The sequence below is a fragment of the Penicillium macrosclerotiorum genome (genome assembly GCF_028827735.1).
Source record: "Penicillium macrosclerotiorum strain IBT 26536 chromosome Unknown utg000002l_segment0_segment0, whole genome shotgun sequence".
NCBI classification, from domain to species: Eukaryota; Fungi; Ascomycota; class Eurotiomycetes; order Eurotiales; family Aspergillaceae; genus Penicillium; species Penicillium macrosclerotiorum.
In genome coordinates this window covers 346750-361330 of record NW_026643082.1, presented here as the reverse complement: position 1 = coordinate 361330, position 14581 = coordinate 346750, and the positions used below count along the sequence as shown (strand labels likewise).

General features: G+C 50.6%; 5 protein-coding genes across 5 annotated transcripts; 3 read left to right on the top strand and 2 right to left on the bottom strand.

The window, feature by feature from the left end:
• Positions 1-139: 139 nt before the first annotated feature.
• On the top strand, positions 140-701 carry N7462_001289 (MGMT family protein; the record flags this gene model as incomplete). Its single annotated transcript, XM_057073015.1, has 3 exons — positions 140-254; positions 308-434; positions 539-701. 3 exons carry the CDS (start codon positions 140-142, stop codon positions 699-701), a joined length of 405 nt encoding a protein of 134 aa, XP_056936656.1.
• Positions 702-1941: 1240 nt separating this feature from the next.
• On the bottom strand, positions 1942-4116 carry N7462_001288 (serine/threonine-protein kinase; the record flags this gene model as incomplete). The annotated part of the gene is made up of 5 exons (XM_057073014.1): positions 1942-2379; positions 2443-2707; positions 2802-2886; positions 2950-3779; positions 3944-4116. 5 exons carry the CDS (start codon positions 4114-4116, stop codon positions 1942-1944), a joined length of 1791 nt encoding a protein of 596 aa, XP_056936655.1.
• Positions 4117-5707: 1591 nt separating this feature from the next.
• On the top strand, positions 5708-6820 carry N7462_001287 (metallophosphatase domain-containing protein; the record flags this gene model as incomplete). The annotated part of the gene is made up of 1 exon (XM_057073013.1): positions 5708-6820. The coding sequence occupies one exon, from the start codon at positions 5708-5710 to the stop codon at positions 6818-6820; it is 1113 nt and encodes a 370-aa protein (XP_056936654.1).
• Positions 6821-7290: 470 nt separating this feature from the next.
• On the bottom strand, positions 7291-9252 carry N7462_001286 (uncharacterized protein; the record flags this gene model as incomplete). The annotated part of the gene is made up of 9 exons (XM_057073012.1): positions 7291-7479; positions 7569-7658; positions 7743-8182; positions 8253-8514; positions 8584-8858; positions 8922-8965; positions 9092-9109; positions 9168-9192; positions 9246-9252. 9 exons carry the CDS (start codon positions 9250-9252, stop codon positions 7291-7293), a joined length of 1350 nt encoding a protein of 449 aa, XP_056936653.1.
• A 3316-nt stretch (positions 9253-12568) lies between these two features.
• N7462_001285 (uncharacterized protein) lies at positions 12569-13825 on the top strand (the record flags this gene model as incomplete). The annotated part of the gene is made up of 1 exon (XM_057073011.1): positions 12569-13825. One exon carries the CDS (start codon positions 12569-12571, stop codon positions 13823-13825), a length of 1257 nt encoding a protein of 418 aa, XP_056936652.1.
• Positions 13826-14581: the final 756 nt, after the last annotated feature.

The window sequence follows — 14581 nt, the reverse complement described above, 5'->3', positions numbered from 1 at the left end:
ACCGGAGGAATATTTTCCCGAACTGTATCTAGTCTAGTCCCTTGTTTGACGCTCCAATGTATCTGGACTCTGAAGCCCTTAATTCACTTGCTTCGGCTGCGCACGGGAGGCTGAAAGAAGAGGTCAACACGCGGCTATTATGCCTCGATCTGAAGAAGCTGAGTGGTGGGCAAATGCTGTTTATTCCGCCATCCAGGAGATTCCACCCGGCAAGGTCACGTCCTATGGGCATATTGCCCTACTGCTCGGTGAACGTATGCTACCCCAGGATTTTGGCAGTAGACAATCTAAGTTCTGGAACACCTAGCCCAACGTCCTCGACAAGTGGGTGTCTGCCTCAAATCACTCCCTGACGCCGATTCTGGTCTGCACTTCAACTCGGCAACAGTTCCGTGGCAGCGTGTGATCAACTCAAAGGGCATGATCTCCCACCGGTGCGTCTTTTTAACTCACTCGCCTTTCATTCTATCTGTGTCGAGAAAATACGAGTTATCGCTAGTTTTTCCACCGATGATCATTGCTAATTCGCCTGACTCAGTGGCCCGGGGAGTGCAGAAAGACAGGCAGAGGCTCTTCGCGAGGAAGGGGTAGAGGTCACCACTGACAGCATGGGCGAGATGTACATCGACTTCTCCCGTTATGGGTGGTTTCCAAAACAACTTCCTAGCGAGGAAGACGCTGGTGCAGATGAGGATGAATAGCCAGACGGGCAGTGGCCCTCTATTTTGTGACGAGGGCATGAAATGAGTAGATTCATTTTTGATTTTAAATTAATCAAATATTATCTTCAACACGGAAAATGATTAGTACGCCACAGCTTGAACGTATTTCAACACTGTTTTTAAGACGAATCCTGTATTCCCGTCTAGAAGAAAGAGTATGGCACGCTAATAGCCTTGCCAATAGAAGATAAAAACAAGTTCAAAGACGGACCTTCGATTCAAAAGTCGAAGGATCCGACCAATCCTTTCTAGAAGAGTGTGATCCTCAAATTATGTATAAACATACGTTAATTGATTCGAAGCTCATTGATGATAGCTCTCCTTACCATTACGAACGGGCAAATGGACAGGCTATCTCCAATAAATACCAAGTGAAGGACAATAAGGCATTTTCATTTAACAAAAAGAACTCGCACCGAAGAAAATAAACGCAATCGCTCAGTTCATACACTCTTCGTTTTCTAACAGCAATAATCACGGAAGGATATCCCGTTCTGCGCAACGCGGGTCATGATCGTCTCGTCTTCCAGTGATTGGATCCATTCTTGGAAAGAGGAAGAGTTTCTAGGGGGAGGGGGTTGGCGAGTAAAGGGACGCGCTAGCCTAGATTGATTGGGGGGATGGAGCTTGTAAAACAGAGGGCCTGTACGTCTCGTCCCGGATTCGATTGCACCACATGGAAAATATAGAGCGACAGGAGACAACTGAAACTGAAAACATGAGACTCTATGGGCGTAGAAGGGGTAGCGCGGAAGGGGGGAGGCCAAGGGTTCGATGGAGGGAAGCAGAAAAGTCAGGGATGGACATGGAGGAAAGACAGACATCATAACGCGGATGCAGTATGGCCTTTGCTCTCCATATCCTAACCAGATGACCCAGCAGGATGGGAAGACAAGAGGAGGCAAGAGGGGATGGAAAATCAAAGCGCAGTCCAACCGGTGATCAATCCCAGAGTAGAAAATGAAAGAAAAGATCGTTAGAAAAGGAATCTCGCACGTCATCACCATATCAGGGAGAACCATATCGGGGAGAAAGATGGACCAATGGAATAGGTGGATGGGTAAACAACTCCGACAGCCAGGTGGGAGGAGGAAGGTCCATCTGCGGTGAGGATACCAGAGTATAGAGATGGAGGATGTAGGTGGAGAGAGAGAGAAGGGTAGGGGTAAAGGAAGACAACGCTGGAATACAACAACCCCCGTTCATCATAGCATCAACCCTATCGACGCTTGACTTCCGCCGCCCAACCGTCAATCCCTTCGCCCCGTGTTCCTGGCGTGATGCCCAGATCGATTCCCTGCATGCCCGGTGTATCCTGTAACCATTCGGACGCAACCATACCTCCAGCATTGGCACGCTTCTCAGGGTGCAGGTCAAGCATCGGTAATAAGAACTCGCTGATTCGCATACTTTCTTCCACTGTGAAATGATACTTCTCTCGTAGGACATCAGGCAAGGCCCAGTGGCGCAAGCGGTGGATATTTCGCAGGTCGCCCTTGCGGTTGAAAATCTCCTGGGACCATTTACCAGAGAGACACAGTGATTTGGGGAAGGGGCCCAGAAGTTCAATGATCTGGGCAATGTGATCGTCGTCTTTGCCGTATTTGGTGCCGGACTGGGGGTCGAATAGGTAATCTCCGGTAATCAATTCGAAAACCTAGGCATGTTAGATCAAAAGAACAAGGTTGAGATATACAAAGGTAGAATGAATGTTACGAACCATGCATGCCATGCTCCAAACGTCTGTACTGGCACCCCATTTAGAACCTAAGATAACCTCCGGCGACCGGTATTGCCTGGTCTGGATATCGTTGGTGAAATGATGGCCAACCCAGCAAGCATTACCTAGATCGGCAATCTTGACTGAAATAAGACCAGCAAAAGGGTTGTTGTCGACCGAGTTGGCATTAGCCTTCTGGTCGAGGGAGTGGGTTGAAGAGCTCTTGTCGAGAGAAATACCGGACACCTCTCTCTCCAGGAGATCACTGCATGTTCGAAATGTGTTAGTGCGATGGCGAAAGACAAACACAAAACCAGAAAAGAAAACCATCCAATTGCTTCTGGAAGGGGTTTGCATACGTTGTCTTCTCTCTTGCCTTCTGCTTCTCATCCTCATCCTTGATACCCAACGCCTCCTTCATAGAGGGAACATCGCCCGGGGCTCCTGGCAAAATCGTCAGTACGAGAACCAGATATGTCACACATATGGTTTCGAATCCAGACTCACCCTCCTCTTTCACCACCTCATTCACCATCTGACTCAGGCTGCTGTGTGAGTTGCTGGAGCTATGCTTGAAGTCGAAGCTGCCAAAGCTGCTGTTCATTGGACTGGGGAGCGGCTGGCTGCCTGTAATCAAAGTACGGCGTCGCCGCCGGCCGTTGCGGTTATCCTCTTTGTTTTCTTTCTTCTCCTCCTCCTGGACATGCGCCTTCACGATCTGCTCAACATCACCGACATCGATCAACACGTTTTCCGGCTTCAGATCAGTATGAATGATGCCACACTCCCGGTGGAGATAATCCAGGCCCAGCAGCACTTGTTTGGTGATCTGTTTGACCAACATGGATGGAATCCCTCGGTGATTCCATTTCTTGATCAGACCCAGCAGATTCTCGCCCAGCACTTCAAAGACCATGCAAACATGGACACCGTTGGGGCCTTTGTGCTCGAACGAGTCCAGCAGACTGACAACATGTTTGCGACCCGGATGGGAGGGCTTCGCTTGGACGATGCGGTTGAGTAGTTTGATCTCATCGATAGCGGTTTCGGTGTAGTGGGCAGCGGAGCGCACGACCTTCAGCGCGACGTGTTTGTTGGTCTTGGTATCGCGGGACAACCAGACGGTCGAGAAATGGCCCCATCCGAGCTTGCGCACCACAACGTAGCGACCGCCATTGTACGTTTCGCCGGGGTGGACGGGATGGTATCCGCCTTTACAATAGTCCTCCGAATCCTCTTCCTCCGCGGCGGTTTCGAGCTCGTCGCCCGACGAGAGGGATGGCGAGCGCGATGTGGCTCCCGTGCCTTTCGGGTTAGCATGAGGCGTGGCGCCCGTCCTAGATTTCATGAGGTGTTAGCTATAATGGACGATCAGGCCGCGATGATCCCGCGCGCCCCGTTCGCAAGCCCGGTCAAAAGCCCGGATGGAAGCAGGAGGGCGGGAGAGAAAGCTCGAGAGGTTTTGAGGCTGAACGAGAAGAAAACAGACGATCGCACATACGATTCCAGTGGATGGCCCGATGCGGCTTGACTTGCATCATTCGTGACGATAGGTTTGAGGTCGGTCCCCTTTCTCCTCTTCTTACCGCCGTTGCCATTGGCGGCGGAGGCAGCGACGCTCGCCATCTGTTTACCCTTGTTCAACACGGCCTTGGTAAGATCAACGCCCTCCATGATGTGGAGAGTTCAAGGGTGTTGAGGGGAGGGGACCACAGCTGAGAGGCGGGGCAGTAGATGCGAGGTGGTTGGTTGCGGGAAATCAAGGGCGGTGCGCGCGAGCCACACCTCGTTTTTTTTTCGAGTGCTCGGGAGAGCCGGTCAGGACGTGTTCACGAGAGGAAGAGAGAAAGGGATCGAAAAATAAAAAAAAAATAAAATAAAGAATCGTCTGGGAGGAAAAAGAAAAGAAGGGGGAAGAGGGGAGTGGGGGAGATGTGAAAGGAAGAAAAGTCGATGTTGTGGCTGGAGTGATGGTGATGAGCCTGTCGCAGTCACAAGTCACGGCGACACGACGCGGACGGAGTACATGGTAATGTAAGTAGCAGTGATGGTAGCCCGAGTACTCAGTACTTGGGGGGGAGGTCAATGGGGCGTGTTGGTTAAGCCGGTGGGGAGGCCGCAAGCAGCCACGACGGATGTGGCAAAACACGGAGACGATGACTCGATCAGGACTATGGACTATGGGCTATCGCAACGATCATTCGGATTCTGCGTTGTCAGTCTAGCGGAGACTCAGAGGACCCAACACCAACGGAACATCTTCAACCTGCTGGCCGATGGTCCGTCGGGCGGACACGTCGGGCAAACGCGATGCGCATCGATCTCATCTCGTCATCGACCCGGTGGCTGGTGATGCTCTTTGACGGGGCTTGGATGCCGGCAGTTCGGCAGTCTCACGGGCCAATGGGCTAAGGGGCGAAGGGGCCAATAAAGGCAACCGATCTTCAAGAGACGCAGTTGTCCTAGGAATAAGGGATATGACTGCTAGTAGCACGAGTCGTGCCATGAGAAACTCTTCTGGTGTTTGTTGGGCGGACTATGCCGCGAATGCTACATGCATCGGAATGCGAGGATGGGGATTCATGAAGGGCCCATCTGGGTACCTTCACAGAATGAGACGCTGCAGCTGAGTCCAGTGCGAGTCAGGTCATCTTCCAAGTCTCCATAGGAGTGAGGCAAGGACTTAAATCCAAAGCCAGGATGCATAAGAGGGTGTCCGGGGCAGACCAACTATGAGGACTATATCATTCCGGGCTATAGATTCAGAACCAACAACTATAGAACGCTCCACCACAGACCAGATGATAGCGGGATGGCAGAAGAGCGTGATCGCCCCGAGGATATAAAACTTACTGATTATACTTCCTCCGACAACACGGAGTACGGAGTGGCCGGCCGATCAATATACAACAGGGCGCTATAGATACCATGCCAATCTCGAACAACCTGAAACCTCGAGACAGAGAAAGTGACTCCCCCAAATCAACCAATATCTTAACCGAACAGATGAGGGACTGTAATCATGGCTTATAATGTCGAGTAAAAGCAGCCGGTCTGCTTGTTCGGCGGCTGTCATCCGTGGTGCCAAATGGATTCCTTGAAACCACTGGGTCGACACGATCGCGGAGATCCGCTGCACGGGGCCTTTCGCGTGATGTCACTGGTCGTTCGAGTCCTCGCAATCTTCCAGCTCCGCTTTTCAACCAACCTTCACCAAGCTAAATGCTCTCGCTCTTTCACATTCTCCCATCCCACACCTTTCGCCATGGCCAATCCATACCACCACCGGCCGGTTCCAGACTATCTGATTGCCTCGCCCCTCGTGGCCCTCCTCTATCCATTCCATCAGCTCCTGCTGCGTCTGCGGGGATCTCCCCGACTACCTCCACCCGACGCCCGTCCCATTCGCGTCGTCTGTATCTCCGACACACACACGCTCAAGTGGCCCGATGTTCCCGATGGAGATCTCCTGATCCATGCTGGTGACTTGGCTAACGATGGCTCTGTGCGCGAGATCCAAAGTGCCGTTGACTGGCTACGATCTCTACCCCATCGACACAAGGTCGTGATTTGCGGGAATCACGATAGCTATTTCGATGCGCGCTCGCGATGTGAGGAAGACCGCGAGGACCACGGCACCTCATCCTCGTTCGCCGCCGTCTCCGCCTCAACAGCCTCCATCCATTCCCTCGACGAAATCACCGCCGCCTCGCGCATCGACTGGGGTGACATCCACTACTTGCAACATTCCTCGGTGACTCTCTCTTTCCCCGGATCCCCCGCAGCCTCCCCGACAACTCCCCTTACCAGCACCCACCCACGATCTCTCACCATCTACGGAGCGCCCCAGATTCCCGCTCTCATGCCCTTCGGCCCCGAGCATGCTTTCACCTACCCTCCCCATCACGATGCCTGGTCGCGCACCGTGCCCCCTGACACCGACATCCTCATCACCCACACCCCGCCCGAAGCCCACCTGGACATGTCCCCCATCTACTCAACCGGCTGCCCCAATCTCCTCGCCGAGGCCTGGCGCGTCAGGCCCGCCCTGCACGTTTTCGGTCACATCCACAACTCTGCTGGCCGCGAACCTATTTTCTGGGACGAGGCTCAGCGCGCATGGGAGCGACTCTGCGCCTCGCGCCGCCCGCGCGCCAAGCACGGTCGTTTGGTATCCTTGGCGGGGTTCCTCCGAGATCTGTTCGATCCCTCAAGCTGGCTCGACGCGGCCCGCGTTATCTTCTACGGCATGCTGGGCGTGGTCTGGTCACAGGTCTGGGGCGGCGAGGCCTGCGGCGGGGGTTGGATGGTGAATGCTGCCTGTATGTATCGCAGCAGCGGTCGACTTGCGAACCCACCGCAGGTCATTGAGCTGTGAGCCACTCATGGGGCTTGCCCGCAATTTCCTGTTAATGTATAATCATCCCCTCCGTGCTTGTTGTTCTCGTGCTATTTTCCACCACCCATATCTTGCTCGGCAGCGTGCATAGCGTCTCCTTTTATCGCCTTTTCTCACCTCTACTCCGAAGCCACCTGTACATAGCACTTGGTATTCGTCTGGTACATACCAATCAATCTAGCTTCAATTGACAATTCGTTTCCTCATGTAGATCGGCGTCTTCTGTCTTATTTTATAACTATAACCACGCTCTTGAAATCGACTGAGACTATAAACCATTCAATTTGCAACAGCGACCATGACACACGTATAATTCACATGCAAGCCCTGCTCGTGATTCGGAGCTGCTATATATGCTCGTTTCCAGTTTCCAGATACCAATATCTCGCTGTCCCGTACTCCACGAAACAACTTTCATTACGCGCCCGCCCAAAGCCATCTCTCGACGCTCAGGTCTTCAACCCATGTTTCTCCTCCGCCATATGCAAGATCTTCTGCAGCGCCTTCTGGTCCTCCGCATCCTCAAACCGATGTCCCCATAACCGGATCCCGACACAAGCAAGCCCAACCGCACACGCACAGTCCGAATTATATAGCCCGATTCCACACAGCTTTCGGATGGACTGGTTGATGATTTGCTTTGTACCACTTCGGTTAGTCACATCACCGTAGGAGGGTGGGAGGGAAGGAGGGGGGAAATTCGAAATCTATACAATCCCCCACTTACATCGACTTCACGTCGCACCGCTGCATCGCCCGGCCGCAGCAGTGTCGTCGGATGGTGCAGTGCCAAGATAATCTTGCACAGATTCCAATACTGGAGTCCCGTCACTGCCACCGAGCATATCAGTTTTCAGGCCATCGCGCTGGGCCGGAGGAGGGGGGAAGGCAGCCAACATACCAATTGCATCGTTGACGAACTCGCAGCGCGGGAGCGACTCGTACCACCGGCAGGCTCGAGAAACATGGGCGTGAACGAGTGCGGATTTGACTCGCGCCATATCTGGCACCGCTCCGTCAGCAGCTTGTACAGCTCGACGTCGCGCGGCGAGTTGTAGCAGTACTGCAGCACCGCAACAAGATTGAGTACCATGCGGTTGGCCCAGTCACCGTCATCGGTGGGTGGCATATGCCAGTCAACATGCAGGCAGTCTGTCGGGAAGCGGGCAATGCGCTGGCCCAGGACAGCGACGCGGAGTTCTTGGCGGAGCCCAATCCAGAGGAGTGCGACGTTGAAGGGCGTTAGAGGGGTTGGGAAAAAGATGTCAGCCAGGGCATATTCGGCGACAAGGGGCTCTTCTGCGAAGAGAGTTGATTTGTTGGTGATCTGGCGTAGGGGAGCTAGTGCAGCGGCCATGGTTAGTTGCGGAGCTGGTGATAGGGCATGGATTTCGCTTGGGGGAAGAATTACTGTCGAGCTCGGTGCGCAGACGTAAAATTATCGTTGCAGCAAGTGTTTCTGCATTGGGTGAGCTCTGCATAGTACCAAGTGACGGCAGGAGATGCCTTTTCGCGGTCTCGTAGTATTTTTCGGCGGCGAGAGAGTCTAATTGTCCTATTGCGCTGAGATGATGAGCTGCCATCGCTAGAACAGCTTCAAGCAGCACAGTGGAGCTAGATAAGCGCGCTGACACTTCATTTGTGAAATGTCGATGGAGGTTGCAGGAATCGAACTATCATTTTGTCAGTCTCAACGGCATAGAGGCTTTTTACAGGAGGGGCAATTAGCCCAGTTTTCCTACCCAGGGAGCAAGAGTTCGCATGAAATGCCTCACTAAGGCAGATTCATTCTCGGGCAGGGGAAATCGTGATGGTTCCTGAAAAGTTACGGGAATGGAATCAGGGGTCTTGATGTTTGCCACGTTCATATTGTAGTCTGGAGTTTCCGGCGTGAACGACGGACTGGCAGGTAGCAAACTCTCCATTTGGAAGCCCCCGGTGTCTCCATTCGGTGAAGAATCGGAATGGCCACCACACTGGATCACATCCAACTCATTGATCTTGGCTGGCGTGGGAGCTAGAACGAGGGGTCAGTTAGACGGCCCAGTAGCCAAATTGCGGAAAGCTCATATTCACGCACGATGTTCTGCCTGGACCCATCGTTGGTTCTTCGGGAATTTCGGTCTAGATATCACTTCAGTAAGGAGGTATTGTGCTGAGAAAATTGAAGGAATCGATACTTTTTGTCAACTTTGAACTTGTAATTAACTGTTCGCTGGCATGGTATACCTGCTTTAGAGCAGTGCTCACACGGAGACGTTCGAGAGCCTTGTCACGGTTCAAATCAGTTGGTAAAATGCATTAAATGTCATGGATAATGTCTTACATCGCAAATGGCGAGCTTTGCATCCCTGATCGTCGTTAGCAAGTGTCCTGTGCCTCGATGATCTCGCTTTTTGCTGACCTCGCATGTTTTCGCTTGAGGGGCCATTGGCTCACTATGTGGGGATCTCCAGAGATCACACTACATGCCGGGAAGTTAGATCTGGTTCAGTGGTCCCGGCTTGAAAAACAATGGTCTCGATGCGAGACTACCACAATCAACCCTATGTGTGTTCTTCGTGGTAGAAACGACTTGCAACGGGGTCGGTGTCGACTGAAGTTGTCAGTGGGCTCGGTGGTTTGACATAATCCGCACCCCGCGTGTCGGCCCGCCGGGGATCTCGGCCTGAAAGGACTACCTTCTCGAACATCTCAACATCTTAAATTTTCTAGCGAACCAAAACTGAGTTCATGGTCTTGAAATTTTCTCTATACAGGTCTTCATTACTAAATATATTTCAAGAACAATTTTTTTTTTCTTCCTCTGCGTAATGCACCTATATTATGAAATTTGCTCTTCCAAGACGCCGGAAAATATATATTCTTGTCCATTTCGCTTTCGCTGATAACTCGACTTTGGGCCTGTGGTGAGGTTTTTGGATCAACTTACCATACATGCCCAACTAACATGAGCTCAGATACCATTTGACCAGACTGTATTTTACAGAGCACGATCTAGAGAACCCACTGTGAGGTTTCCCGACCTCCCCTCCTCTACATCTACATCTACATCAGTAAAATTGCTGATCTCGTCCAGTTTGCCGAACGACTTCAATATTTACCCTCTGCTATAATCCTAGACCAGTGAGAGGGAGAAGAGATGCTCAGAAAAGTATCTATAATCCTGACAGTGGGGTTTCCCAGTATGCTACGTTTTTTTACCCCCACTCAGGAATTTGAAGACTCGATGATGTACCGTTTTTAGTTTCCACGCAGCAGAAGAAATGAAGATATTGGGAAAGATTTCGGATAGAGAACCTTAAGGAACACACGCTCGGAAGCAAGGAGATTATATTATGGGATATCAAATAAGTTTTGTGAATTCTTCGGTAGGTATATGGGCTGGAAGGGGAAAGGCGAAAATGAAGTGTTGGAAAAATCAGATGCTCAGAGACTACCTCCCCAAAATATGGATAGGAAACAAGATTCAACAACCTTCAATATTCGCCAACCTATCTCTAGCATATGACATGTATGTTCTAGATAACACCTTAGTCCAGGGTTGAGGAAGCAGTACACCGAGAGTGACTCCGGTGATATGTTCGACCATTGGAATGATTACGGGCGATAGGAAGCACTGAAATGCCAAGTTCCAGATAGATACAGTATCTTCATCATATTGGATGCGAGTATTATAGAAGAGAGCCTTGCTTTTGCAGCCCCCATTTAATCCATCCATTTCCGCCTCTAGCCGTATCATACTCAGTTGTGCCCTGAGCTTCACGAGACTTTGGGCGCGATACCATGCAACTTGGGATTTTATAGTCTCAGGTCAATATTCAGAGCTCTGTCCCACTTTTTACATTGGAGGGTAAGCTCTTCGGTGAAACCCAAGGCATATCAAAATGATGATCCGTTGGAAGAAGCGATCATACTGCGTCGAAACAGAGAGCGTACCACCCGGGCGTACTATTTCTTCGGATTCGATGGTTTCTTCAAAAGTTTTGTACTTAGCTGTTGTCATGCCGCCATCCAAAAGCTCGAGAATGCCGCGGCGAGAGTCCCATATGCAGGAAAGTTTTTTCCCTGCTAGAGTCACAGAGTAGTTGTCCCCGCCTTCATCTTTCACGGTCTTCGACTTCACGCGACTCGCCGACGACCACGCCCACTTCCCGGGAACGCTATATAGGATTTCGATGTCTTTTGTATCAGGGCCGATGATACATCGCCAAGTATCAGCTGTAGAATCAACTTCTACAGAATCGGTCACTGAATGGAGAGACATACTCCATCCGGCAGATGATGATGGTTGCGGGCCAGATGGTTTACTTTTGCTCTCCGGTTGCTGGGTTTTTGTGATAGAAGATTTGTGTACTTGATAATGAATTTGGTCTTTAATGTCGCTCAGCCTTCCTTCAAAAGTTGAACGAGTTTGAATTAAGCAATCGCAACTCGGATCATCGTCGAACATATCGACCGTTAGCCACGCCTTTGTCATCGAGGATCCCGCCTTCGATGAGGACTGCCTCAGGCTCTTGGGTGACATTCTCAAAGGTTCACGTAGAAAATGCGACGACAAAAATGACCAACGTAGGACTATTGACAGTTGACTTCTGTAGCAGCCTGAGACTGGTCAGCGGGCAGGTTGGTCATTTTGTATGCTTGGACACTGCGGTGCCAGCCTAAAAATAGGACGGACCGCGTCGATTGCCGCTGTGGGACGTCTCATAATTGCCCCTTTCGCGGTTAAAGAATCATTGTATTTTAAAGATTTCGAATCGAATCTAAAATCGGGTCTGGGGTCGGAGTTAGTTTGGCTTTTCAGGATTGACATACCCCAGCGCTCCATCCTTCCCTCAGCCGGTCTTCATCGATTACAGCTAGGTAAAAGGAGACCATTGGCATCCTCAGAAATTATCCGGAAAGTTTCTGCAAATGACGATATGAAGAGCGCAAATGAACAGTTAGACCCAACCCAAAGGTTGAGGAAGCTTGTGGTTGGCTGAAAGGGTGGCGCCGATGTATGGTGTTGGGCAGCATGTTGACCAATAGTAGTCATTTTTCGCAAGGCTCTCGAAAGGATGTTGTCTATTACCCCAATCGCGCCAGCCCCCTTCGTTCACGGAGATATTTTGTATCATGATTTTGTGATTTTTCGCGCCTTATTCGTCACGAGGATTTGCGTACACTGATCTTAGTATACACGTCTCCTTTGGAGAGTATGAGGTATTCAGAAGACTTGCGCTAGCATTCTCAGACCCGTCCAGCCCAACCGATACACAATGTCACATATCCCGCTGTATAAGTTCCGTGTCTTCAGACTCTGCCACAGTTGATGAAATGAGACTGTAGCCGCTGAATCGATGCCATCGGGCTCAAAACCTTCCCCCATCTGCTCTTCTCCGATATCCACTGTGATGCTCTTTAGCGAGCACAAAGAAAATCCTCTAGTTTTCCAACCGTTCAGTCACAGAACCAACTTTTATAGAGCCTATGATATGGAGGAGTTTTTCCTTATCTTGATATATTCGGAATAAAATTCCGTCAGCATGATGGAGACAAACGCCCTCTTCATCCGATGCACTGTTCGGTCACAAATCACGTGATTGTTGATCTTTTGAGATCCACCACAAATGTTGTCTCGGTCGCATATTGTGAATACCCGAGCAGGCTATAAAGTCACATTGGAAAGAATACATTCTAAGTGTGGATCACATTGCCTCGTAATGAAGGATCATCACCACCATGGCTCCCTCACTTGTTAATGACCCCGCCCGGGTCGCTACCATTATGCTGTCCTGGCACTCACTCGATCTCATCTCCTGCACCACTCTGCAAACATTGTGGGCTGGCTATGGACAAATATGTGCTATCATCGTCCAAGCTACCACTGATGAAGCGGCAGAGAAGCTTAGCAAGCTTTGCGGGGTGCAGCTAGGCGCCGTTGGAACCATCTACCCTCTTATTTTGAAGCTCATTTCACCCCCAAGAGAAAACAGCCATGAGGACGAGGGCCACTTACGGAAAATGCTCAGCTATGAAGTAGAGCAGCGCTTTTACAAAGATGTGGTGCCATTATTGGGAGATGATCTTGCCGTTGCCCAATGCCTCGCTTCGACACGAGATATGGCGGGCAAGGAGGGTGAGGAGGAACTCCGCGGTCTGATGGCGACCATTATGGTTGATCTCCGGCCCAGGTTTCCTATAGCAGGCGGAAAAAGAAGTGCACTGAGCCGTACTCAAGTACATGGAGCGCTGGACTGGCTGGCCAAGTTTCATAGCCGCTCGTGGGAATGGCTCCCCGACAATCTTACGCGATATGTTTTGCCACCACTCGAAGAAGCCAAAAGAAGGCAGAACATAGGCGAAGTAATTGGGAATACCCTATGGCTCAATGGAGGATACACCTACCTCGCAACACGACGGAAAGAGTATTCTTCCCTTGCGCGAGACATAGATTCTGAATGGTCAGAAGCCATGTGCAAGCCCGTGGGCACTTGCTCCCAGTCTGTTGCTGAGATGGCTGCCTTGCTACTCATTCCTTGTGGAAGGCCAATTGAATCATACATCCACGGCGATGTCAAGTCCGAGAATCTCTTCACCACAGTCAAAGGAGACAAGGTTGCATTTTTTGACTTCCAGTATGTTGGACTCGGCCTGGGAGTTTGTGACCTTGCGAAACTCTTCACCTGCTCAATTCCTTTGCAAATGCTCGTGGATGCTGATGATCCTTTGCCCGAGCGCTTGCCGATGTGTGGCGGTGAGAGGAACCTGCTGGAAATCTATCGCAGGAGTTTACTCCACAATAAAGACCCAGGGCTATATCCATGGGAGGCCTTTAAAAGGGATTGGGAAACTGCATTGGTTGACTGGTGCAGATTCCAGGCATCCTGGGGCTTTTGGGGTAACACGGAGTGGCTCGAGGCTCGCGTAAGGTCAATCCTGAGTGACCAGGATTGGAGAGCCTGGCTCCAGGAGAGCCTAGCGACTCGAAGTCGTTGAATGTGAATAATTTCAGTGATTAAAATCATCTATATCTGAACCACTTAGTTCCGCCTTCATTTGCAACTTTTAGTGTATGTGACGTGGGCCACGAGTTCCTTCGCCGTTGCAATATGTAATAAGGAGTAGAATTTAGCAAAAAGCACGGGATCAAACTATGCCAAGGATCAAGCGATCTATTAAAAGCATCTTGGAAAGCTCTATTTCACGTTCCAAGCTTCTTTTGCTTGTTCATTTTAGGCATCCTTGAACTGCAAGGAATTTCTGGCCCCCACCCCCAGGCAAGCTTGTTTCATCAATAGTAACCAGGAGCCATATTTTCCCCTTGTCACCCACCTCGATGATCCCATAGGAAGCAGAGGATTACAGTGAAAACATCAAATTGTATCAACCAAGAGGAGCGGTCGAGTTCAACGTTAGCTGCAGGCTTAAGCGATGGTTTTCAGGGGGAAGTCATCCACTGCATGCAGGTTATGCCGTGAGCGACGGATCAAGGTAAGTGATTCCACAACTTGATTATTCCACTATTTTCACAGCTCAAGTAAAAAACTCCAGTGTGATGAAAAACGACCCACTTGTACTCAGTGCTTGAAAGTTACAGCGAAATGCGATGGTTACCGGAGTCAGTTGGATCTTATGTTTCTTGATGAGACCGACACAGTTACCCGTAAGGCGAAGTCACTCACACCAAAATCAAAACCACCGCCCTGTAATTCGGAAAAATTGGCCCTGAGTTTAAAATCAAAAAGATCTCTG